This window comes from Ciconia boyciana, chromosome 1 (genome assembly GCF_034638445.1).
Source record: "Ciconia boyciana chromosome 1, ASM3463844v1, whole genome shotgun sequence".
Classification (NCBI taxonomy): domain Eukaryota; kingdom Metazoa; phylum Chordata; class Aves; order Ciconiiformes; family Ciconiidae; genus Ciconia; species Ciconia boyciana.
In genome coordinates, this window is record NC_132934.1 from 68,143,309 (window position 1) to 68,169,635 (window position 26,327).

The following is a 26,327-nucleotide window of genomic DNA, read 5'->3' on the forward strand; positions in this document are numbered from 1 at the left end:
AAGCACTTATAATTAGACACAGAACTGGTGCCCACTCCCTGTATGTTAATTAGCCCCACAGGGGAAGAAGCAGCTGCTTCTGAGAAATGTCCATTGTGAGTCTCCTGCCCCTTCAGTGGGTGCAAAGCCCCCCATCTGGCACAAGCTCTGCCTTAACCCCAGTGAATGGGGGAGTGGGGGCACCTGCTTGTAACAGCTGGTGCTCTCCAACACCGCAGCTGGTGGTGCTGGGTTGTAAGGCTAGCCCAGAGAGTGGACAGCTGGGCTTTCCCTTGAGACACTCTTAATTGAGCATGCTTCCTGCTTTTACCAAAGGGAAGGCTTCAATGACCTGCTTCCTTCAACTTTATTGAAATTTTCAGACAGCAACAGGCAAAGAATTACCATAAGCCAGGTAGAGAAAGAAACCATCGTGTGCAGAGGCACCAGGAGTTAAACCTCCATGAAGGGATGCGCATTCTCTCTTCTAGCAAGAACCAAGCGAACAGGAGCTTCAGCAAGCAAGCAGCAAGGAGACAAATGAGGCAAGGGCTGTTTGCCTGCAAGATATGCTTTTGCAGTCATCACCAGTCACATTGGGAAAGACTGAGGGCCCTTTAAATCAGGAGCATAGGCTGCCCCACTGCCCGCCAGCTAAGGCAGGATTTATTGCACCAGCATGAGCAGTAGCAGCAGCATTTGAGGTGGAATGTAGTATTTGGGGTGGAGAATAGCAGACAGCAACAAACCCCTCTCTCATGGATAACTGTAACCTCCACAGTGGTTAGCTCGTGTTGTTCCTGCTCCTCTTGAAGAAGTAACGACAGGATCCCCCTGCCAGGCCAGTGCCCACCCTCTAGGAGGTACTTCCACAGGCTGGTGTCTCTCAAAGGTGCTTAGTTCAAGAGTCCTGGGATTCACACTGATGCACAACTGATGCCATCTATGACTCCCAGTCATCCTCATCCTCCTCACCCACAGGCTGCTGTGGGGGTGGGAGGGGTGGTATTGAGTCCGACATACGAGCAAAGGCACCAGCAGGACTTCCAGGAACATCGGGATTTCTGGAGGCTCCCGGCCCTTTCCCTGAAATACCTGTGAGGGAAGGAAAAGCACCAGTGAGTGACACCTGGGGACTAGAGAACACGGAGGCTCAGCAAAGCCTTGGGGAAAGGGGAAAAACACACCTTGTACCACAGCTCCCACCAGCACCCAGGTGACCCAGGCAAACAGAACAGCCAACACACTTAAGTGCCACCACAGCCCTGCACAAAGGCTCATTTAACTAAAGCTCCACCTGAGCAAGTCCATGCCCTCCTCTGCCCTCTGCCAGGTGCTGAGGGGGTGACACTGGGGCAACTCAGGTGCCTCCAAGAGCAAGGGGCTCAGCTGCCCCAGTGCTGCTATCCGTTCCTCACAGGTAGCTTTCAGAGCCTGTCCCCTGCCTCAGACACACAACCTCCTCCAGTGCCTCCAGCTGGACTTGAGGTGGAGATTCACCTGCTCACCCTCTGTAAAGGCACTCCCAGCCACGCTGTGGCACACTCGCCAGGGAAAGTGTCTGTTCCTGTTTCTAGGGCTGTGGCTGACAAAACTGGGGTGGCCAGAAAGGGCTCTCCCTCTTTCCTAGGGAGAAGGAGCAGCCTACTCTGCAGGGCAGTACCTTTGCGCCTCAGCACCAGTTTGTTGAAGAGGTCTGACATCAAGTCTCCACCTTGTCCTGTAGCTCTCACTGAAACAGAGCAAAACAAGTCAGACAAGAAGAAGCATCAGTCTGAACCTAGCACTACAGCGAAAGCATTCTCCTGCAATACTGACTTCAGATTAAAGAAAAAAAGCCAAACCCAAACCTCTACTCTTGTATCACGCCCCTAATCTCTCCCACTATAGTCCAGTTTCAGGTCAGGAAAACACCAGGCACCACAGTGTATCTTCTGGGGAAATCCAAGAGTGGAATTCCTTGAGGGGCAAGAGGGGCTGGGCATTTGCAGTCTCATTCTGCCAAACCAGCTCCACCAATACACTCTCCAGCTACCTAACTGGCTTGGCCCTGTCCCTCTTGGCCCCAGGGTTTCCTTTGTGTGTCTGCCCCCCATGCAACACATGTGAAACTTTACACATGCCCTGAGACACAGCAGGGTCTCCATCAAGAATGCCCTTCTGGCAGATGGGGTTTAGCAAGTTCACAGAGCTTTGGCTGAATGGGAAACACCCGAGACCTACACCCACCTGTGAGGAGAGACAACACCTTTCCGCTCTGTATGTTCACTGTGCTCCTGGCTTGCCCATCTCCCCCCAGACCTACACCTCCCCAGCCTGGGCCAGAGAGCAAGGAAGATCAGTTCTGCCACAGAGCCTCAGCACCTTGTTCTTGTTCCTTCTGCTTCTTCTTCTCCAGCTTCCTCTCCTTGACACTGCGGAGGTTGGCCTTCCCGATGCCACCGGCCTGGCGGATGGACTCCAGGAGACTGGCACGCCCAGTAGAGGGGTTCACCACCTCCTTCGGGGCTCCCTGGACCGAAGCTGCAGGGACAGCAACAACAGGCAGCAGCTGTGGGTCAGTGCACCAGCTACAGGCCCAGCCAAATCCCCATGGAAGGGGCTGCTCCAATACCATGCCAGCTTCTGCCCAGGGCTGTGAGCCCAGCCCAGACACCTCTCAGTGACGGACTTACGCTCAGCACAGCCAGCAGGAGCCCTGCCAAGGGAGAACTGAAGGCTTGCAGCTCCCAGGCAGGCAGGAGCCACTTCCCTTTCCACTGCAGCTTCCCTCCTCTGCTGGAAGGCTGGGAAGCCACAGGGAACCAACCAAGGACAGGGGCTGAAGCCAAGGAGTCAGAGTTAGATTCTGCTGGTGAAGCTGTGGAGATGCCAGATGTCCTTACCTGCAGGCACTGCATTGCTGCTCTCCTCGCCCACTGTTCGGGCTGGCTCAGAGGGGGCTGTGGGCTGGGGCAGGGGCGGCGGAGGAGGCACAGTAGTTGGCATAACAGGAGGTGGTGGGGGAGGTGGTGGTGGAGGCGGCGGCAATAGCTCAGCATTTTGAAGGTCTGAAAGATGAAAGAAGTTGCATCTGAAGTGTCCCAGAGGACAGCACACAGAGCTTCAGCTCAGAGCTTCGCATACCTCAGCGGCAACAGATCCGAGTCCTGCAGCAGAGCACTCCCACCCTGTGTAGCATCTCTTAACAGCAGGCAGGGCCAAGGCAGAGGTTGAGATTCCCCTACTCTGCCCTCCCCAGCTGCATCCCACTCACCCAAGGGCATCCCGCCAGGCTGCCATGAGGCCAGTCCCTGCACACAGTGTTCCCTCCTCCCTAGCCATGCAGAGGGTGAGGGAGGTGAGGGGCCTGGAGTCTGGCCACCACTTGAGCAGGTTACAGCTTTGACTCAGGCCCAAGCACAAGCCAGAGGTATCTCCAACATCCATCCTGAAGTCTCCACCAAGGAACTTTCTGCCTTGTCTCCATCTTCTAGCAATCCCTGCCTTCCTCCTTCACAGGGTCCTGGGAGCAGGGATTGGAAATACCTGGTTGCAAAGGCTCCACCGACTCAGTGTTGAAAGTGGGCAGTTCTGGAATAGCACTGCTAGGGGCAGACGGTGCGATGCCGGGGCCCAGATCAGCACTGTACATGAGATCTGCAGCAATGCCAGGCAGGTCTGGCAGGTAGGATGGCACATCAATCTCAGGGACCTGGCCCAGATCTGGCACGTAGAAGTAATTTTCAGCTACCTATAAGAAACCCAAACCAAAAAGATAAGGCAGTGACTACGCACTTGCTTTCCCTTGCAGCAAACAGGGGCACTGCAGGGACCAGCCTGGGCGGCAGTCAGAGCTGGGCTTGCGTGCCTTGGTACAGTGGCCACTCATCAGCTGCCCCTACAACTCTGTGCTCTTGTCCTGTGGCAGCTCTTCGTGCTCAGAGGCTACCCCTGCAGACCAGGCTTGGAAAAGGGAGGCTGCAGGAGGAGAAAGAGGTGCAGGAACTTCCTAGTTTCTTGCAAGTGGACTCTCTCCTCCTCTGAAGGTTTCATGCACCAACTTTTGCAGCCTACATAAGCCAGTCCTTTCTCCTCCAGAAGAGAATGGTGCCTGAACCATTTCTCAGATTAAGATGCAGGAGAAGCACAACCAAGCAGTTACAGAGGTTTGGTTTTGTGTTTAATACACAGGCAAAAGAGTACCAAAGGTGTGCTGTGAATAAAGGGTTTTGTTTGCTATACACACTGCTATCTCCTCTGGTCCAACATGATGAGCAAATGGCTCCCAGGCTCCTTTCCCTAGCCCCAAAACACACATTCAACCACGCACCAGCAAAGCTCCAGGTACGGCCACTACAAGGTGTTGGGTACAAGGTCAGTCACGTGTTGGGACAGCTGGGTTGGTGCACTGCCTGCCTCATGCCCACACCAAGCACAAACCCTTTGCTCCGGCTGGCTGGGCCTTCTGTTTGCACCAGCACGTGCCCCTTCCCAGCAGGAATGATGGGGATCAGACCTCCTCCCAGGCACCTTCCAGCCATGGCACCTTACCCTCAGACTTCTCACAAGGCTCAGGATTTAGCACAAGGAGGATGATCAAGCGATGGAGCCTCCTAACTCCTCTACAGCCCTGAGGTCTAGCAGCAAGGTGAATCGATACTACCTTACTCTTCTCACACCACTCAGCAAAGGCTCGAGCAGAGAGAAACACCTGCCAAGTTTGACGGTTTTGTTTCACCCATCACAATCAAGCTCACACCAGGACTTCAAGCACAGAAACGGGCAAGGTCCTTCTGATAAGTGAGATGTTCTGCAGCCCCATGAGGGGCCATTCTCCTACCTGCTCTCCACCCTACAGAAGCTCTCTCCTCTCAGAGAGCTGAGCACAAGCCTCTGAAGGGGAAGCAGCTGCATCCCCACAGCTGCATCTCACCTGTCGGTCCAGCTGTCCCCTTTTGGTGATGGAGAGAGGAGCATCAAAGAGCTTCTCTTCTGTCTCTGTTTCCAGAGCCACATGGGTCTTGGTCACTGCTCCAGCAAGAGGATCCAGGAAAACATACTTCTTGTACCTGAGGGTAGAGGACAAGTATTTCAGTGATGCTGCCTCGACAGCCAAGGCCAGAAGAAACAGTGTACCCAAGAAGGCCTTGGAGGTGGAGACCTCCTGACTCACTCAGGCAGGTGGAACACGTTGCACCTCCCAGTTTCCTCCTTCTAACCCCATTTTCCTGCCTCACCCCTCCACAACCAGGAGGCCACCAGCTCCCCACCCTGCCAGCGCAGCCTCCACATTAATCGTAAAGCAAAGCCCCACTGCACTGCCATCATTACCAAGCTCTCCCCCTCCCACCGCCTGGCCTGAGACTGTCCTACACCAGGACACCAGTCTCTCCTGGTGACTTGTCACTCAAGGGGCAGGGGGAAGGATAAAGAGGGGAAATAATCTGTGGCTCAGGGAAAGAAAGAGGAGGTTCAGCAGCTGAAAGCTCAAGAAGGGCTTAAAGAAGCTCCTCAGTATGGGCAGAAGGAGGAACCATGAGGCAAAGCCCAACAGGAAAGGGAACTGCAGTGAAAGGCAGTGGAGACGTTAAAGCAGCAACAGTGGTAAAGTGTTGCTGTGAGGAACCATCAGGAGAAGGAGCAGAACCTAGGCAGGCATGTAAGGCAGAAAAGGGCAGGAGTGACAGCAGCTTTCAAGGCTGGAGATAAATTATTACAGGGGTATGATAGGAAAAACTAAGGCAGGGAAGGGAAGTGCAAAGCTGCATTGAAAGCAGGTGAGAGGAGGATCAGGTGCAGACAAAATAACTCCTTCTACTCAAGTGGAAGAGTGAGGAAGAAAGGGTTGCTAACTGGATGCCAGTGGAGAGGTACCAAACCCTGTCCTATCGAGAGCCTGATATGCAAGATCCCCAGGAAAGCAAGCAGCTACTGCTGTCCCCAGGGCAGGGAGAGCTCCTCTGAGGACAAGCAGGGGCAGGTGAGCAGCACGGTGCTGCTCCAGCTCTCACAGGTTCTCGGTGGTGTTGAAGAGCAGCAGGGAGCTGAGGGAGCTGATGTTCCTGGGGAGGCTGCCAAGGCCTTCTTCTGCATCATCCTCCTGGTGAATTTTGGTGCTCACGCACACAGGGAAATACTTGAGCTTCTCCTGCAAGAAGACAAATAACAGGTAGCAAGACACTGAAATCACAGCTGCTGAAACAGCTCTCCCCAGCCACCACAACCCACACTGCTGGATCCACTACATGGTCTGAAAACCCTACTGCTCCCTCTCTTACCTCCCTTTGAGCAAGGAACCACATGGACAACGTTGCAACCCCACACTCATGACAAGTCTCAGCAGTTCAGACTCATGGCATGTGCTTTTGGTGCCATGGATGGGTCATGCTGAACAAGTGTTGCTGTGGCAAGGATCCACCAGAATAAAACAACTACTCAGGCTCTGTAGCCCGAGGCAGGGATCAAGCACCACAGTCAAAAAGGCATTTGTTACAGTGTCTCCAACTACTAGACATTTTCATGCAGGCAGAGTCCCCCAAACATCTCTATTACCTCCCCTCTGCTGCCTTCAGATGATGTTTTAAGTGATGTGATCCCACCGGTGGGGTATGCAGGGAAGGCAAAGGAAAAAGAGATTAGGAAAAAACAGAGTGCCCGCACTAGGCAAGAGATCAGGCAGAAGGGAGTGCACAGGGTGGAACGTGTGCCAGATGGTTTTGCAAAGCCTGAGGGATTTGCAGGAGTTTTCAACTCTAATGAACTGAAATCTCCTCTCTCTCGGTTCTAAAACTTCATGCATAATATATAGAGCTCCCTTTAGAAAAGGACTTATTACATCTGAACTGCTTGACTTTTATAGAGCACAGGAACTGCCATCCCAGATCAGACCAGTGTTTCAGCTAGCATGACAGCGCCCGCTGCCAGATGCTCTGGGGGATGAAGCTCAGTGCCCACAGCAAGCTTTGCTGTAGAGGGGGCAGAGGCATCAGTTTCTGAACCCAGAGACAGCCCAGGATGGACAAACCTCCAACCCGACCCCTCCACACACCCTTCCTCAGCCCCTTCACAACTCCTGTTCCTTCTTCACAAACTAGGACAAGCAGCAGCCTGGCAGCTGCGAGGTGGTAAGTGTTCATATCAGAAGAAACCAGAGCACTAGCCAGGACAGTTTGTCAGATTAAGTAATTGGCCACAGTCTTGAGGTTTTCTTCTGTCACCAGAAGACGACTATTTCAAATACTGTCCACAGCTTCCTACTGCCTTACTACTTCCAGCATCCCTGCTCTATCCCATTCTCTGAGTCCTTCTTCCCTCCTTGTACTTTTGTGGGGGAAATGGAGACCACCATTGGTTCCGTTTTAAGACCACATCTCAGCAACATAAGCAGTTTCTGCTGATTGAAATTTCAGGCTTGAATTTGGTAGCCAGAAATCCTGGGAAATGGCTTAGTCACAGCTCAGTTAATCCACTAAGAGTTTGTATGATGCTCTGAATGTATAAAATGCTTACGAAAAGACCTGGGAGGTTTTGATTTAATCCCCCCCCCCCCAATAACATGTTCTGACTTGTGAAAAATATACTGAAATAAACATCTTGAATTTTTACAGAAGCAAGTAGGCAAAAATATATAAATTGTTATGTAGAGACTGTAAAAGCAGAGATTCAAAAATAAAGGTTCTTTTGATCATTAATATTCATTTCCCAATGTTTAATTTTTTAAGCATGAGGGAGTACTGACGTTTTTGCTAGAACTGTTCACACACGCTTAGCCCTCAAGTCATATATATATATTTTTAATTCTCTCTTTGTAGATTTCAATTAGCACTGGAAGACTGTGCATCACTTTAAGGGCATAATGAGAAACCAACCATTGCCTACATTTATTTATAAGTCTCATCTAAGGCAGTTATAAAAGCACTAAGCATGAATATTACTCTGAAACATGAGGCTCTACATAATCCTTTTAATTTAAATGCCACCAAAGTGCTAGTCTTATTCAAGTACCTAGATCTGTTTTCAAATTTAGAACAGCTACATACCGTCAATAATATCCTGCAACTGTGAATTCCACAAGTTAACAAGCCATTTAAAAATTAGTTTTCTTATAAGGACATTAAGGCCTTAAGACAAAGATTCAGCAACCTCAACATACTGAAGTCATGAGAGGCACCTGAATGCTCAAACACCCCAGCCTGGGGTTTGGCACCTGGCAGGATTACACCCCTAAGGACACTGCATTTCCAGGCATTTTTCTTCCTAAAAAGCCTACAATTGCAAATATATAAAGTCACCCTGGTTCTTAAATTTAACTAAGCACACACTGTTACAAAGGGAATTGGTGTAATACACCAGAAACCCCATTCCCCCCATGCCAATGGAGTGCTGAAGCTAGCTGGAAAAGCACTTGAAGATGAGCAAGTGCCAAAAACCTGGTTTAGCCTCCCCATGCCCATGGTGGATTCCGAGAGAGGCAGAATTCACAAGGACATGCCAAGTTACTGACATTTTTGAAGCCTAGCAAGGTTACTCCAGCAGTGGACTGTAACTTTTGCTTGGACCTCTTCCCAAGCCCAGGCAGACCATCTCTCCCATCCCATTTTCCAGCCTCCTGAGGGGCACTTGCATCACCCGGACACAAGCCCCACCACAAAGGCAGTGCCCAGTGCCTGAGAAGCCCTACAGGGCTGCAGCCAACTCACTGTTGAACCCTACCTACCTAGCTGCTACCACAGCAATGTGCAAAGCAAGTGGCTTTCCAGGCTAAATTACCACAAGCACCTGGCACTCTCATCCATCAGTGCTTACAAGACTCTGGCACTCTTATCCGTCAGTGCTTACCTTACCAACCTAAGCAGTGTCCTCTCAACAGCTGAGTTTTCACTTGCTTGGGCTGTGGAGGGGGAAAGGAGAATTTCCCAGGAGGGAAGCATTTTTAAATAAACTGCAGAACCATGCACATTTCTAACTCAGCTGCTTTCCCCCCCAGAGCACAAACCCTAAACACTGAGCACAGGCTGCCACCACTTACCCTCAAACTGACACGAGCAGAGCTTGCTTTCCTGGTGGGGCGTGTGTGCATGCGCGAGTGAAGTTAGCAAAGGCCACTGCGACTGCTCCCAGCAAAGAGGCCCTCATTAGAAGTGAAAACAGGCAGCGAGCCTCTGCTGAAAGCCCTGAATAATTGAGGAGGGCATAAACGCAAACATTAGACTTCCCTCTGTCACATTTCATTACTGCAAGGCACGTCAGGCTCCGTGCTCAGCTATGGCTGAGAAGGGCCTGTCCCCCTGGAACGTGGTCAGAGCTCAGCCGCACTGAGCCCCACTCAGCACACCAGCTGCTCCTGGCACAGGCCCCTCCATCGTTCATCAGCTGACAGCCACTCACCAGCACAGCAGCATCCCCCTGCCCCACAGAAGAGCTGCAGGAGCTAGTATGTGTGAGCTTGGCAAGAGTAACAAGACCACTGTATGAGGTAGGGTCAGCAAAGTCAGAGGAAGATCAATAACCTCCAAGGAGGATCAAAAGATGGGTCACAGGAGGGGAGAAATAAATACAAACATCCCCTGGGGCCTGCAACAAAGTCCCTGTGGTGATGGCAGCCTTGGTCACAAAGGGCAGAACATGGCAATGGTACAGAGACTGCCTGGGACAGGGAAGAGGTGGCATCGCAGGCAGATGGCAGGGGCAGCGGGGAAGGGCATGCAGAGCCTACTGGAGCCAGGGGGCCAGTCGGATGGGCACACCATTTGCTCTTTGCGGGACACTGCTTTTTACCAGCTGATGCTCTTCCCAATCCCCTCCCTGTGCGAGGGGCTGTATGTTGGCACCAGCCCTTCAGGGTGGGAGAGCACCTCCCCTGCCCACTCACTGCCTACCTCTGCTCCCCCCACATGCTCTGACGGGATGGGGCCCCAGACAGACAGCACAACCGTAATTGGCCTCCCCTGGCCGGCCAGCAGCAGGTCCTACACAGCTCTGCCCTGCGCTACTGCCAGGGCTCGAAGGAAGCACGAACCCTGCTCGAGTTTGCCAGCTGTCCATTCGACCAGCAGCCCTGCTTCCCTGGCCTGGCTGAAATATTCATAACTACCTCACTGTGTGAGGTCCCAACTCCATTAAAACTCAGGAAAGTTTAGCGTGATAAATTATTCAGTGGCAGCTTTATTTTTGGGCCAAGGCACCTAAGGATGAGGAAAGAAGTCTCTTTAGGGGTGGAGAGCAGGGAAGTTGTCAGGTTGATCCCTAACCTGCCAGGAAGAGTACATCTGCTACTCCTGGCACAGTGCATACACAGAAACTTTTAAACTTTAAACACAGCAACTCTTCCTCCTCTCCTTCCAACCTGGGGATGTTAACCCAAACTGTTGCAGACTCCTTTGGTAGCATTTCCTGCCAAACCCACCACTTCTCAGACATCCCTAAGAAGCCTCTCTCTGCCACTCAATCCACAGACTAAAAGGGAACTCAATACTTCAGGAACTCCTTGAACACCACCAGCTGCAGACATCTGTGCCATGGGCACACCTGGAAGCCCCATTTGTGCTGGGTACTGAAGAGATTCAGTCCCCCTCTGAAGGGCTTGCAACCTACAATAGCTGGACACAAGGCAAAGGAGAAGCAAAGCACAAACAAAAGATGTAAAGAAGCAAAATGATCTTCCCCTCCAAGACGTAAAACTTAGCTGGGAACCAGGGAGGGACAATACCCAAGTGTGATGCTTTCCTGGGACAGAAAAATGCTCTAATGACTTCTTTTTGTCCTGATCCACTCACAAGCACTTTTACCTTTCCCTTCTCACCATCGTTTATATTAGAGCCTTCAGAAACTATTTCTCGAACAGTTATGACCCAGCTGCGTTGCTCTGCATAGCTGAAGCCTTAAGGCCCACCAGCAGCACCCACCAGCACCGCTACAGGAAACAGCAACGTTTCAGGAAATGGAACTGCTCTGGAGAGTTGGCAGCCAACAGCCACCCAGAGCATTCAATCACCGTGCCAAGGTCTTGTACTGACATGGCTCTCTCAAACCGGCAGCTCTGCAGGCTTCCTAGCCTGACCTCACACACTCCCACCAACAGGCCAAGCTGAAAAGATGTTCTGCTCTCAGCCTATATCCTAAAGCCCTGGTCTACTTCATCAAAGAGACTAACAGCCTCCCAGCTTCTCTTTGCTTGTTCATCTCAAGGTCTGTTCTCCTCCTCCTTACCTGCAGAGCTTTCTCATCCAGCACTCGATGTTTGCTCTGAATCTTGTGTCTTGGCCATTTCTGTTTAGCGGGGTCTTCTGCACCAGCAAAAATTGAACTATACTCCTGCAGTCGTTCAGGGGCTGGATACTTGGCACTGGAAAATACCTGTGGAGAGATAAGGAGGGACTGAAAAATCCCAACAACTAAGCAATCCTACACTACAGAAACACATGGAGTGGAGTAAGCACACAATCTGCTGCTGGTGGGAATGGACAGCCTTGGAGTCAACAGGCTCCTAAGGGCTACCTGCATGGACCCAATCACACATGGGCTGTCACTTCAGAAAGTAAAAGTGCCAGAACTTCTCTCTATATATAAGTACTAGGAGATCATAGGCTTCCACTGGCAGGAGGGGAATTTGAAACACTATTAAATGGAGGAAGGACGGGGAAAGAAGAGTTTGCACCAGTTTTACACAGCTCAACAAGATTAAGATGCACTAAGGGGAGGCTAACAGCAGCTTTCATTCAAATAGCCAAAGTGTCTATGAGCCTGAAGTGAGAGGGTGTTGGGCTTAGCTCAGCACACGCCTTTTCTCTTTCTCAGGGAGAAGCTGGGGCAGCAACTTATATAGGCCTCATAAGGCCAGGAGCTGTGAGGCTCATGGGTCTAAAAATCATCAACCAGCCAAGTCAGGAAGGGGATTCTCACCACAACCCTGCTCAGCAACAAGGCACGGAGAGGTGAGCGGGCAGCAGCTGTGGCAGCCAAACACCTGTTCTTCTCCAGAGCTTACATCAGGAGTAAAGAGAGAAGGTGGAAGGAAGAAGGGAGGCCATGCAGCCTTCACTGAAGTCACTACCTTAATAGCCTTCTTGCTGCCCTTTATCTTCTCAATCTTCGCTTGGGCAAGCGTGACTCTCTCACCAATTGCCTGAAGCTGTGCCCGGCTGGCCTCCACCCGCTGAGAGATCCTAGGAGGCAAGAACCTTTCTTAAGATGAGGAAACCAGAGCCAGAGATTTTTTGGCAATGGCCAGTGCCCAGGCCCTCAGGGAAGGATGTGAATCTCAGTGGACTGGATTGTTTCGTAGGGCAAAATATTGCTGGTTGAGATACGCTTGTCTTGGTCCCATTGAGAGTTTTATGTACTCTGACATGAAGGTAGGTCTAGTCCGTGACTCACAGCACAACATTCCCGCGGCTGTTTGAGGCACAGCACAGAAAGATGGAAAACTGCAGCTTTTTTGTGACACCCGAGTGCCACAAGCCCTATGCCTCTCTGCAGGTACTGCTGACAAGAAAGCCACAGCCAGTTATCAACTGCCAACATATTTTTAATAAAAATGACTTCTTAAAAATGAAACGCAACACATGCTAATGAGCAGAGTTCAGGACTCACAAGGCTTATCCTGTCCTCTACTATACCAGCAGTTTGTTGCATGACTTCTTCCATGTTGCTTCGCAGATTTGCAATTTGGTTTCCACATCAGAAACAACATCAGGTCCTCATTTGGTGAAATAAAGCATGCTAACTTGCGTAATTTTTGCATAACTAGATCAGCATCAAAATGTTTTGGGACTGAGGTGAAAAGCACTCTGTGGCAGCAGGGGACAGCGGTCACTGGTTAAAGTACCTCTGCGTTCACCATGTAGACACATTCCTTTCCCACAAAGCTTACAGCAGATGCTTTGCAGCCAGGGGCATGACAAACTGCCAGCATGCCATGCACAGTGGCTACCATGCTGCAGGAACTGTCACACAGGCTCAACCAGAGGTTAGGAGTAACATCGGAACCAGGCATCAGCTACAGGTAACTATGGAGTCACCTTCTCAGAAGAGACCTTCCTTCCCCATACATAACTAGCAGGATCTCCCTAGCTTTAGGCTCAAAAGCTGAAAATTGTTCTGAATCTTCACCCCTCTAATGAAACCAGCAAATAACATTTTTATGGCTATACAACCCATTAGGAGAGACAGCAGTCCACTTCAGCAATATTTTGTAGCAATGAGTTCCATCGGATCTCTTTGTGCCTGTAAAAATCAATCTCAAGTATTGTCTTTAAATTTCACCAAAAGTCCCTCTTTGCTTTTGAGAGCTCCCATGCTCTTTTTCCCACTCCGTATAATTCCTTTTAGTAACAAATTTGACATCAGCAGTGATCCATGATTCCCATTTTCAAACTGTACCAAACCTGTCTTTTCAAGTATTTTCACTCTGTGCAGCACATTCCCTATTACAGTAGAGAAATGGACTCCAGTAAAGCCCCTCCATTGCAGGTAGTGAAAAAACAGCGAGTACAAGCAGCCTATTCACCTTGTATCATTCTGAAAGACCCCCACTTCTTTCTCTAAACAGCTTTAAGTGTTTCTGTTTGTTTATAGCCATGCTCTCCTCTTCCTGGAGGCATGAAAATCCTTCCTTATGCATATGGCAGGACAGCACACAGCCTGTTTCTACTTTATTCTTTTTGGAGTGGGACATGAGCAAAACTGAACCTCATGAGATTCTACCTCTCAGAATTATTCTCCATTTCCCCATCCTTTTATTTTAAATACAGCCTAACAGCTTGTCTTTTGTACCAACACTAAGTACAAATCTGTTCATTATTTCCTTCCCACACCGTCCCTCTGTCTCAGTGGAGTAAGTCCACATCACTTATACACTTGATAGGTTCTCAGGGTAGTTTCTGTTGTTCCTTTCAGCATGCATTTCCTAGCACCTGTCTGCAGCAAATTTCATGCGTCATAGGGCTGTCCCATTGCCTTGTTTTGTTAAAGTGTGAGATGCCTCTGAAGGACCTAAGTCTTCCCTAACTGCTCTCCCCAGCAAATTTTCCCACCTCACAGTTCACCTCTTTTCTAGATGTTTCATAATTGTATTGATTGACACTATTTCCAGCACTGCTCCTGGGGGCATCTGACTATTTTTACTTCCTTCAAAGCTGAAAAAAATTGGTCATTTACTTCTGCTTTGACTCTCTCCCTCAAATCAATGATGCAATTTTCCATCTCACCTGTGAACTCCTGGAAGAGCTCAACAAAGCCTTCCTGAAGCTCCAAATAAAAGCAAGGTATCAATTGCCTTTTAGCCAGTATCCTGCTGACTCCCAGACACAATTGTCAGGGGCTGGCCAGGCACATGTTCCTCTCCCAGAAGGAAATGTTAACCAAATAGTTATGCAAGCTCAGGCCTGGAAACCAGTAACCATTCTCCTCCCTCCCACTCCACGACTGTGAGTGGGTCAAGTGAGGCAGTCAAACGCTTCCCTCTCTCCCCTTCCTGCCCCGTGTTATCCCCACTGCTTCACCAGTTATCACCTCTTCCTCTCCCTTCCTACGCTCACTCTTTCGCTAGCTGTGAAGAAGCAAAGGAGTTTTTGAGGAATCCCAGTTATCCTTACCTTTCACCCTTAACCACTACCACATTTAACATTCATCCTCTAAGACACCCGGTTTAGGAGAGGAACAGTGCCACAACTCCCTTTACCCCCCCCCCCCAAACACAGGCAGTGCATCAGCTCTTACAAAGTGCTTCTTGGTGCTACAGTACTAACACCTCCCGTAGCGCATGAACAGCATCAGTGGAAGAACAGAAAGCAAAGCACCTCTCAGCCCACAGCGCTGCATACATCTTCCTCATTTACGGTTTGCTGGAACCTCTCTGAAAAAGGAGGCATCCCTAAAAACAGAGCATGACTGGCAAGTACTGTGCCCTAGCTGCAACTGTAATGGTGCATCCAGAAGGGAAAGAGAGAAGACATCTATAGCTTCATCCATCCCTACTGCCCAGCAAATATAACTTAGAGTGATTACATTCACCCATAAAAGGACAGTATCAGGTAGATGGCCTGCTCCTAGCACAATCTGGGGAAGTTGTCCAGTGCCAGCTCAGATGTTTCAAACCATGACAGCTCTCCTCTGAGCCACCTTGTACTTTCTCCTGTGATCTACTCTAGGATTTGCCAGGCCAAATCCCACTGACCTTAGGAGATATGCCAAAAACCTTCACCTGAGGTGGTACAGATGCAGGCACACATCACAGAAGGAATACACACCAGTCTACAGAATTAATTTATTTGCTGCTGAGCAAGATAACTGTGAAAAAAATTATTAAACCCCCTCAATCCAACTAATCCAAATTCCGTCACATGTACAGGCTCCTAAAAGTGCATGACCGTTATGCATGTACAGTTCAAGACTCTGCGTGTTAGAAGAGACAATATACTACATTGATACTGAAAAAATACATAGAAGAAACCCTCATGTTCAAGTGTCCTCCAGCAACTTCAGTATTTCTACTGCTGTGGAAACTGAACTTACTCCAAGGAGTCAACCTGGTGTTTGTAAAGAAAGGAAACATGAAGGGATGGAGAGGGCTGTTGCCAAGGATTTCAGGAGCAAAGTGTTTGAAGCAATGTAGCATTCAGACCCCAGCCTCCATTTAAGAAGGAGTGTGTTACTGAGTGGCGTTTGTTTGAAAGGAAATTGCAATCAGGACAGGAGGGTAAGTGATAATAAAATAGCCCATTACTGCCCCTCAGAACCCTGCGCTCAGACAGCCAAAAACACCATCAGCATCTGAATCTACCCCGCGCCTATCCTATTAGTCATTGCTGTGTTATTTTGCTCTCGGTGCTCTTTTCTGCTTGAGAAACCCCTTTAGTGAGATTCAATGTGACTTTAGAGTTGCAAAGAAGCAGGAGGCGTACAGTGACAGCCCCTCCCTTTGGGCAGGATGCATGCTTTGGGACAAGTGAAAAGGGGGCCTGCAGAAGAAAGGAGAATATATCACCTGCCTTCAAATCCTGGGCACTGAGCCAAACCAACCTTCCCCTCCCAATGCTTTTCTTTGGGAAAGTAATACATGTGGCAGATTAAATCTATCTAGTGGATTATCTCTTAATCCATACAGACTTTTATTTTTAATCTAAGCAGATATTAAAGCCAATCTTTCAGCTGCTTTGATTCAAGCTTTCACATTCTCTTGTCCCTCTGAAATCTTTTTGCAGTCAAGCCCCCTGCAACTCACCCCCAACTTAGATCTCATTTCTCCTTTCTCCTAAAGCCCTCACCCTGCTGCCTTGAGCTCCTCTCCATTTTAGAGGCAACTGTCTCCAACACCCACAGCAGGTCCCAGGAATACTTCCTCCCACCTCATCACCTCCCTCGCTGGCCCTGTATTCTCTGTCCCATCTGCAGCCATGGAGCAGATCACTTCCCATTATCTCTTTATAACTCCTCTGATAATCCTCACATTCAGGCAGCTACTGAAAGACCTCCTCTGCCTTGTCTGTGTCTGCTCATGAGGGAAAAATTACTGTTCTCTTACTCCCATAGGAAAAAGATTTGAGGCATTATGAATTTGGCATCCAGGACACTGGACACTGCCTGTCAATTGTCAGCACTGGCAATAATACTATATTTCTATGAGGGTCTCCAAGCACTCCACAATGCCAAATAAGAATTGTGATTTTTATCATCTATATTTGCTAGGGATCAGAACAGCATCAGAAAAAAGTTCAAAATCAGAGCAGGTTTAAAGACAGGCTGACAGATTCCCAGAAAGGTGGCTGAGCAAGACAGAATTCAACTGGAGGGAAGCATCACAGCAGAAGGAGACCCTCTGCTGTTCATATACACGTCACCCAAAAGTGACAGGGATGACAAAACTTGGGAGATGGGAGAGAGAAGAGGCAAGCTCCACACCAAGGTGAATGAGAAAGGCGAGGCAGCAGAGGCTGGGAGAAAACCTCTCTAGAATACCAAAGAACTTCAATTTCATGTCTGAAGTACAAAAGTAAGCGATCAACCAAGGAGAAAGAACATTACAGAGCAGAATGAGAAATGAAGTTGCACAGGAGGATAAGGCAGCCAAAGTATTAAATGACTTTTTCAAAGGAGAACTGTACACATCACAGCAAGTCAGGTTTCTGGTCTCCTCCCACCCAGGCTTCAGCCCTGAGAGATAGCAGGGCAATGCTCAGCATTGCTGTTCTAAACTTCAGGGTACATACGGTAAATCTATTCTATAAACCCTTGGCTTTTTGCCTAAAAGTCAAGCTGCTTTTTTTTTTTTTCTTCTTCAACAAAGCGTGCTTTTATTAAATTCCTCCCTTACTGAAGGAGGTGTGAAGTAGAAGGGACAGAGTTTATGGTTCTTGTATTTTATTATATCCCCAGACTCTCCAAGTAGCTGGTGCTGGAGCAGGGTAACAAGGGAAGATAACAGTGCTGGCTGCCATTCATCCTTCTACAGCACCGGTGCCAAAACCAGCATGATACCATTACTGATGAATGAGATACCATTAACCTCTAGGACAAGGTTCAGTGGGTTACCACAAGTGAGAGAACCACTGGCAAGTTGAGGAGAGACTACCTGTCAGGGGAGGGGAGACATCATCCCATGATGAAAGGAGCAGCAGCAGAAGGTGGTGCTGAGGGAGCTAAGTGTCACATCTTTCTTCTCAGGCTACCAAGCCCCTTCCTCACCCACTTCTTTCCTGGGACCCAGAGGCACATCACTGCTCTCTTCTACTTGTATACTGCAGAGAAGAAGAAAATCTCAAACTTTGTCAAGTTTTAATTTGTCTAAGAATCTTCTTGAATAAAAGCCATGGGCTTTTATGGCTCCTCAGGCTGCTGAAGTGATGGGGAAACATCAATACATCGCCCCCGGTACCCATAACTCAGGGCTTTGATGCACAATCCGCTAGACTGAAGCAGGCCTACAGAGCTAGGCTAGAATATCTAAGTGTGTTCTGGCTGGCTAACAAAGGATAATGTTTTATGAGGCACTAGAGTGTGCTTTACAAACAGCCTTACCGCATATGGATGTTGCTACACACTGCGGTGGGCCAGCTCAGAGTTCACGCAGCAATGACCGGCACAGTCAGAAACGGACTGTGAGAAGCCCGAGCCTCACTCTCCCCACTCCCACGCAGTGCCTCTGCCCCAGCAGCTGGCAACATCGCAGGATCAAAATGGAGAGAGCAAAGGAAAGGCTGCTAAGACATTTACGGTTTACAGCGATCCAGGGAAGCATTCAAAGCCAGTTCACAAAGCCAATTCGCCTCAAAAGCTTGACAGGCAAAAAGCAAAAATGCATGCTTTTATAAAAAGCCAAATATGTTCAACCACTCAAAGAAAGATCAACTTGTTTGCTTTCTGCTCTTCTCTCTCCTTCATATTTAAGCAGTTTTTTAAGAAGTCTTACTTCATGTCTGAGTAAGTGCAATCAGAAACTGTCATCATACACCATCTCTGACAGAAAGAAATCCCAAGTGTGATAGTGTAATCAACATTCCTTCCTCCATTAAGAGTTTGGGTATTATACTAATTAATGTTTATCACACTTTGATTGCTCCTTGAGCCTGATTTGCAGGTGTTTCAGCATTCACATATTGCCCTGCTCCTGTGATGTGGAATGGCTTTTCAGATTGGAGGGTGATCAAGGTTGCCAGGTTATCCTCAGCAGGATCTGGCACACATCACTCTCCACAGGTCATGTTCTCATGCAAAAATAATTTCATTTTGATTTTTAATCTCTCATTTCACAAGGTGCTCATGCTACTGTGAATTAAGTTTATGTAAAACTGGAAACTTAGAATTTTGACCTATCATTACAGCACCCTCCTCCCTCTTCCCCTGCAGCTTGTTCTCCTCCCCAGAAAACAGCTTTTTTTTGTTGCCTTTTTCTTTAAAAAAAAAAAGGTCACAAACAAGTTCTTTAACCTTCCAATCTTTTTACTTGCCTCCCACCACTGACTGATCTGAAAGCAGACAGGCTTTCCTTCTTCTAGAAGAAATGTATACTAAGTAAAAAGTCTGTGTTTGCAAATAAATTACACAATTAGATCTTGTATTTAAACTATACAGGCTACTTTCGGTCAAACTACTTCTCCATTAATAGTGTTAAGATATAGAAACACAACAGGTTCTACCATCGCAGTGACAACTTTTGGGAAGGATGCTCTAAAAGTAGTAATGGGGAAAAAACTGGTTCTTCTACCAGTACTGCTGGAGTTTCATAGGTGACCTTTTGAGTTCCTCCACTGGCAGTGTGGGGGCAGGTACTGAACAACACTGTGGAGCTGCTTCCCAGAGCAGCAGCCACAGAAATAGTCTCGAGATATTAGGCAGCAGATGCTGTACGTACTAGTAACTGGTTTGTTATCTATATAGTCTTCACTCATCCTTACAAAATTCTCACAAGTATTTACTCACTGAAGCGCAATCTTTTGTAGTATAGCCTTAAGTGTTTTTTTTCCCTTTTTTTTTTTTTTTTTTTAAATCACTATTGAAAGGAATGCTAATCCCGTTTGGACAGAATTTTACGAGACTGTCAGAAGTAAATTTTCTTTCCATGTTGCTTGAAGTTACAGACCATATTTGACAGATAGCTTGAGAAGGTGTTTTGGCACCTTGTAACCTTAAATTAATCAACTGTGTACACAAACATTAGGTTTCTTTTTCTCCCATCAAAGCTCTTTCTTAGAATAGCCAAAGATCTTCCTCCCTGTCCCCACAGAACAGAAAATGTGTATCACCACACAGAGTCACAGGAAACCTAAGTAGTGGAGAAATGCCCTTGTGACCCTGTGGTGAATGATATCTGGAGGTAGGGAGAGCTAACATCTTTAAAAAGGTCTTAGATTTCTCTGGATCCCTGAGTCTAGAAGAAACTCCTTTCCAGCCTTCATTTGGGCACCATATCTGATTCTACACAAACAATGCTTCTGTTGTACACTTCACTCTTAATCAACATTATGCTCTACATTTCCGATCAGCAGTAGTCACAGGAGACAGATCAGCTTGGATTTAAACTTCTGATCTGTGCCTTCTCCCAGGTGGGGTTGCAAAAGAAATGCATGAGCCACCAGCTAAAACTGATGTTTCTTCTGAGCTTCACTTGAAGGTAGCAACAGCAGGAACTAGCCACCAGCAAATCCACAGCAGCCTCCCCAGCCCTTTTAGCCTGTGCCTCACTTTAGCCAAAGATGCCAAGCTACATTGCCGTGATAATGCGGAAAGGAAGAGTGACATTTGCAGAGCCTTGCTCCCCACTGGCAAGGCAGTCCACGCCGACTCAACATTGCAGAACAAGAGGAAAGCCCGGTTTAGAGCAGGAGATAGGAAGTTCCTCTTTATTCCTAGCTTTCGCCCATACCTTCCAAGTGGTTTTAAATCAGTTTTCTTGACCAAGGTAAGTAGCGCCCAGTTGCGCACACGTGATAAGAACTGATTTGGTGAACATCCCTAAAGGTTCTACTATGGGGCTTGCCCTAATGTAAGGCTAAACGTAGCAGGTAAGCTGAGCTCCTGCTCGTTTGTTGGGATGGAGGCTTTTTATACCAACATGGCACATAGCACAAATGCTGCTCCTGGTCTGTTTATGGCTGCTACCAAAACAGTCATTGTCACCAAGAATAAGAATGCTGATCAAAACACGCCACCTCTGGAGCAGAAAATGATTCCTTGCAATAGAAGTTCAAACTCTAATCATTCTCCGAGAAAAGCATCGCTTTTCTTTGCATTTGATTAAATATCATTAGAACTTCATAGCTTTTCACCCAAAGATCTCAAAGCAATTTCCAAGCGTTAATTAAGTCTCAGTTGCTTGTGACACCAAGAGCAGAATTGTTTGTCCCCTGTGACAAAGAAAATCTGGGGAAATTCACAGTACAGTCCCAGCAGACCAGATTTTCAGTCCATCATTCACTAATTTGAACAATTTTTGCTTTAATTCACAGGAGTTAACATATATATTTCAGTAGTTGTTTAACTTTCAGTTTCTCTGAGTTTAAGATCACCTATGCAAGTACTTTACACTCTTCAGTGTCTCCCCATTGCCAAATCCGTTCCATTGCTGCTCTCTAGAATAAACTACAGCCAGCAAGCACTGATGCAAAACACTGACCATTCTCTCCATCACCACTTCTTTCTCTGGATCCAAAATATACCCTCTCTCCACATTTAAGACACAAGTTTGAAGGTAAAGGTTTTTGCATTGGCTTTACATTTTCCCCACTTTCCTGTGGGGAAAGTAGCTGATGGTAGTAGCTGATGGCAATCACACAGAATTTGACTTGCACGCCTCAAGTTGAACCCTTCAGTCCCCTTTTCAATAACAGATACTTAAGAGCTATCATTTACAAGCTAGTAATCACACAACAGTCACCAACTAAAATCAGCCTCTATAAAAACCACTGTCCTGCGCAACTGGAGTTGCATATTCAGGACAAGGGAAGTCTAAGCAAGAAGAAGGACTTGCTACCATAAAGCAGTCTGTTTCATCAACTGAGAAACCCTCAAAAGACAACTGCACTTCATCTCTTCTTGCAACGCTTCGTTCCTTTCTAACTTCTACCACGTACTAAGGGTCTGCCTCTTTCCTCACTTTGTCCTGACCTATTGAGGTTGTCATCAGATACTTGGTAAATGACCTAACTAGCTTTTGAAGAATGACTTTGAGTATCCAGGTCATTTTGGTTTGCTCTGAATACTGTGTTTCTGCTCATGACATTTGCTGCAGCGATCACTGTACTTCCAACAGCTTACAACTCAATCAAATTTCTTATATTCCCTTCCACTCTTCCTCCAATTAGATACTTCTGCCCATGCAGGCATTGCCACTTGCTGCTTCTGTTCAGCAGCCAATGATCCTCCTCAGTATCTTGTGAGGACCACTGCCGATTCCCAAGATTCCCCCAAAATTTTGCTACAATGAAAACAAGCCCAACCACATAAGATAACTGTTTCTGAGAAAGTGTATCAGCCCTTTGCTAGTTATGAAACCTCATTGCTAAGTACATCTTTTCCCTTTCTCACCCATGCTTCCAATTTGAACTTCTCCTAACAGATCCTTCTCTTTCAAAACAGGTCTCCTTCTCTTAAAGGAAGGAGAGTCTTTCCTTAAAGGAAAGATTTCTTTCCGTATTTTTTGCAAATGGAACTTTTTATTTCAAAGTATTTGCTCTTCAGAAACAGAGGTTGTTTAGTGTTACTTCTTCATTTTCCTACAATCAATTGCAGTCACACTCAAATCTCAAAAGGCACCTCCTATGATATGCCCATCAACAAGCTAATTTGAGCATAAGTGCTTCTTCAACAAATGAGAGTAACTCTTTATGACACGTTATCCATCTAACACTTTTCCTGAGTGATTACAGCACTTTCTTACTTTCTTGATGGATTTCTAGTTACTTTTCCCCAAAAAACTTTGGGCCCCAGGCAGAGATTTTTCTAACAGCATCAAAGATCAGATGCCTCTCTGCTTGGACTGACAGCTGCTCTGAAACAGTCTGTGATCAGACATCACCTTTAGAGCAGTTCTAGACACATGATTTCATTTTCCTCACTGTCCTTTTTAAACTCATCTTCCCCACATAGTGACTCACAAATAGTCATTAAGAATGGAAATACTAGCTTCACAATAATACCAGAAAAAAATTGTACAGTATACTTTTCAAACCTCATTCCCCACCCCAAAACTGCCAGGACCATAAATTCATAAATTTTAATAGCCTAACCACTCGCCCTGTGACATACTCACACAATAAATGTTCTCACGGACCAATGCCTTTAGCAGCAGCTAATCCCCTCATCCCAGCTAAAAGTAAGCATGAGCATAATGAAGGGCATGATTTTGGCTGTGGGGTTGTTTGGGGATTTTTTCCCCCCTAAATTGCCCATGTGCTAGAAAGAACAAAGAAAACCCTGCCTGGTGCTCAGTAATCCAACAGGAGTTGGGAGTTTCTCACCCTCCCTCCCTCAAAAAAGTCACACAAAGTCTGAATTTGTTCTGGAATCAATAAAATCCAGGATGCCACTGTTAAAAGTATTGTTGTTGAAGCAATACCAAAGAAACCCAGTCATTGGACCAAAGTGACAGAGAGAACTGAACTGTGGAGATCATGAACTTTCTAGTTTCTTGATGCTGAGCTACTGAAATACTGGCATGTTATATATATTTAATAGATAATCAGAAAGGCTATTCCTGCTGCACTAGCACAGAGCAGAAGTGCAATGGCTTTACCTTCTCTTCTAAAAGGAATGTCCTGTTATGCCTGTTAAGCCCATCAAGCATGTCTTCTTATTCAGCTTTGATGGTAGATCTAAAATGAAAGTCCTAGAAGTAAAATAAAATCAGGTATTTGCATTTTAAAATGTATATTAATCCAGAATAAGGGTCATATTCTTGGATAAATTAAGAATGTAATCCAACTCAGAAGATACTGAATTACTCACCAGGGGTTTCTCTTTAACACACTTTACCATCCAAATCCTTCACCCCTGGCTCCAAAAATAATTTTTACCCCCTCCTCTCCCTAATGGCACAGCATGGTGGGCTCCTTCAATAAAATGATTGTCTGGAGGATTTAAATGGAAGAAAAACAAGAACTCCTTCATTAGCATCTGCAAATGGATCTTCTGTCTCCAAAAACGCTGCTCTATCTTAACTGTCAGTTGCATTTACACCCAAACTCTAACGTACCCCATTTGGAAAAGCCCAGTGACAAAACCACGGCTAGTCAGAAAGGACTACCATGGAAAGAGAATTTAATCCGCCAGTGAAGTGTGAAGAACGGACCTTTGGCACTGGTGTTTCCTCCCGCAACTCTCCCCACAATGTGCACACTCCCACTTATATAGCGGGGAGTCTGTAATTCACATTTCAAGCCACTCAGTGTTATTTTCCAGACAGTTTTCTCCACACTAGATCCCTGATGGAAGTCATGCCTGTAAAACAAAGTGACTTATTTGCATCTCTTCCTCCAGGGATGACTGAGTAGACAAAACTCATCCATAGGAACAGAAAATGACTCCAACACGTGTGAGAGTCCAGTGTCTGAAGCTGGTTGAGAAGGTAGAGCTATCACTTTGTATAAGAAAAGAACGATATGGCAATTGTGTCAAGAAGAGTGGGAGTGGGAGAATCTGACAATATTGCCAAACCTGCAGGCTAATAAACTAGAAAAAAGGGAACATTTATTTTGCTGTGAGGTACACACTGACTTGTTATGATCTGCTTCTCCTTGGATATTTCCAGAGATGAATAGCTACAGCCACTTGGGGTGAGGGGCTGGGGGGAAGGGGATGCCTCTCTGGATGGGGAAGTTCATAAGATCTTTTCCAAATCTTTGTTAATTAACAGCCACCTCCTGCCCTAGTAGTTTATAGACATGACTTATTGCTGGACAAAATCTCAGTCACTGCATCTCCCATCAAGTAGATCCAGATCCTTCCAACCCACAGCCATCCAGAGTACTTCAAGGAAAGGAAGTTTACTCAGCTGCACAACGAGCAGAGTTTCAGAGTTCTCCTGGAGAACTTTCTCAGGGTACCACAACTGTGGGAAGACATTAGGGACGCACACTTAACACTCCCATGCTGAAGTACTGCAGACATGAGACCTCTTTGCATTAGTCACTCACAGCTGTGGCTGGGAGGTCAGTCCCACCTCTGCTCTCTAGGCAGCCCTCAAGGCCCAGGTCACTGCCTGGACCCTGAATTGACACTGACATCCCACTAACCTTCTGAGGGACTGGCACCATGGCTGTTAGCAAAACATAGCCAGAGACGCATTGTAGTCCAACTTGTCCACCCCCTACCCTCCAAAACTCGTTTCCCTACCACACCTTCCCACCACGCTCACACTGAACTGCTGCCTTCCTCCAACCCAATGCTACCTTTAAGGCACCCCCAAACATTTATGAACACCACATACAAGTGATTCACATGTTAGCATCTGTCTGAATTGGGTAGAAACTCTGAAACAGCATTCAAGAGATGAGCCTAGAAAAGGTGTCAACATGCCCACGCAGCTCTGGCTTCAGAATTAACTGAAAATAAACACGCAAAGGTGGACACTTGGTCCCATTGTAAAGACTTGCATCGCTCACCGGAACAAGTCTTTTTGGCATGTGGTAAGGAGGACAGATCACCACCACTTCCATCCCCTGACAAATTTTTTTACTTCTTTCTCAAAGGGCTCTCAGTGCTCCTGCTAGGCAGAAAAGCCTGCTTTAGGGTTCAGTGTGGAATTCTCTTCTGAGAACTATTATTATACCACCATTATTATTTCTGGATACGTTACTCTCATGCTCTAGTATACTACAGCTTTCAGCCATTTAAAACCTCACTGCATTAATGCATCAGACAGTACTTCTGAAGTTCATAAGCCTCCACAAGCATCAGCTGGTTCAGACCCTGCTGCACTCAGCTTCAAAGAAGGTTATTTCACTCCAATTGCATAGTGCTTGGGCTCCAGGCTATTCACACACTACCTTTCCAATCCAGAAACAGTTCACTAAGCAAAAAGTTACATCTTGTCAATAGCAGAGAGGTCCTCTTGGGCTTCCACTTCTTAAAGCAGCAAAAGCAGTGGTAATTACACCTCTGTACTTTTTGTTACAAGATAGCTCATAAAAGTTTAAACCAATTTATAGCAGTTGGGGGTATACAAAGTGATCCATCCTTCAACTTAGTCACAGCTCTGTCCTCATATTGACTGTGCTCTAAAATAATTGTTGGTGAAAGAAGGCAATGTTTATCAAGATAATTCCTTCTCACCTCCACAAACGGGTCTAACATTTGTTTCTTTTGCTTCTTCCTGCTACAGGCTTCATTTCCATAGATGGTTTTGAAACTGGCTTTATCTGTTTTGGAACATGGCCTTTGAATAATAAACAATGGTAGCTACTACATGCGGCATCTCTCACGTTAAAATTGTAGTTCTTTAAACATTTTAGAAAAGTCTTGCTGAGCCATAAAGAGTCTATAGATGGTAGTAAATTGATTTTAGCCTACAGACACATAAAAATGTGAACAAAAAGCAAAAAAATAAGTCGGAAAGCCACTATGAACTGCATGTGATTGGACCAAATTTTTTTTGATTAATGATTTTCTTCAAGACGCAAAGTTCTGCTGCATGAACAGAGTCTGCACAGCAAGAAGTTCCTATGCTATCAAGAACTTATTTTCATTAAGCGTGTTAAGAGTTATCACAGACTCTTCTGGGATGCCTCTTTTCAGGAAGTCCAACTCATACAGTTGTAGACAGCAACATCCCTGTTACAAATTATAGGTGTTGCCATAATCAATTCTCTAGAAGCTAAGGTGGGATTTGCCCTTGCTCATGACCAAACAAAGAAAACAAACCAAATACTTTCAAA

General features: G+C 46.9%; 1 protein-coding gene across 6 annotated transcripts in view; it reads right to left on the bottom strand.

Annotated features, from left to right (window-relative positions):
- Window positions 1-327: 327 nt before the first annotated feature.
- Window positions 328-26,327, bottom strand: part of WASHC1 (WASH complex subunit 1) — a 45,199-nt gene continuing 19,199 nt past the window's right edge. For all 6 annotated transcript variants that reach the window (XM_072872849.1, XM_072872866.1, XM_072872839.1 and 3 more), the window contains 9 exons: window positions 12,014-12,125; window positions 11,170-11,316; window positions 5,973-6,109; window positions 4,895-5,030; window positions 3,508-3,712; window positions 2,865-3,029; window positions 2,344-2,502; window positions 1,643-1,711; window positions 328-1,074 (listed from right to left, as the gene is read on the bottom strand). In XM_072872849.1, the coding sequence (XP_072728950.1) occupies window positions 923-1,074; window positions 1,643-1,711; window positions 2,344-2,502; window positions 2,865-3,029; window positions 3,508-3,712; window positions 4,895-5,030; window positions 5,973-6,109; window positions 11,170-11,316; window positions 12,014-12,125 (1,282 nt within the window). In that variant the 3' untranslated portion in view covers window positions 328-922. The remainder of the gene's footprint in view (window positions 1,075-1,642; window positions 1,712-2,343; window positions 2,503-2,864; window positions 3,030-3,507; window positions 3,713-4,894; window positions 5,031-5,972; window positions 6,110-11,169; window positions 11,317-12,013; window positions 12,126-26,327) is intronic.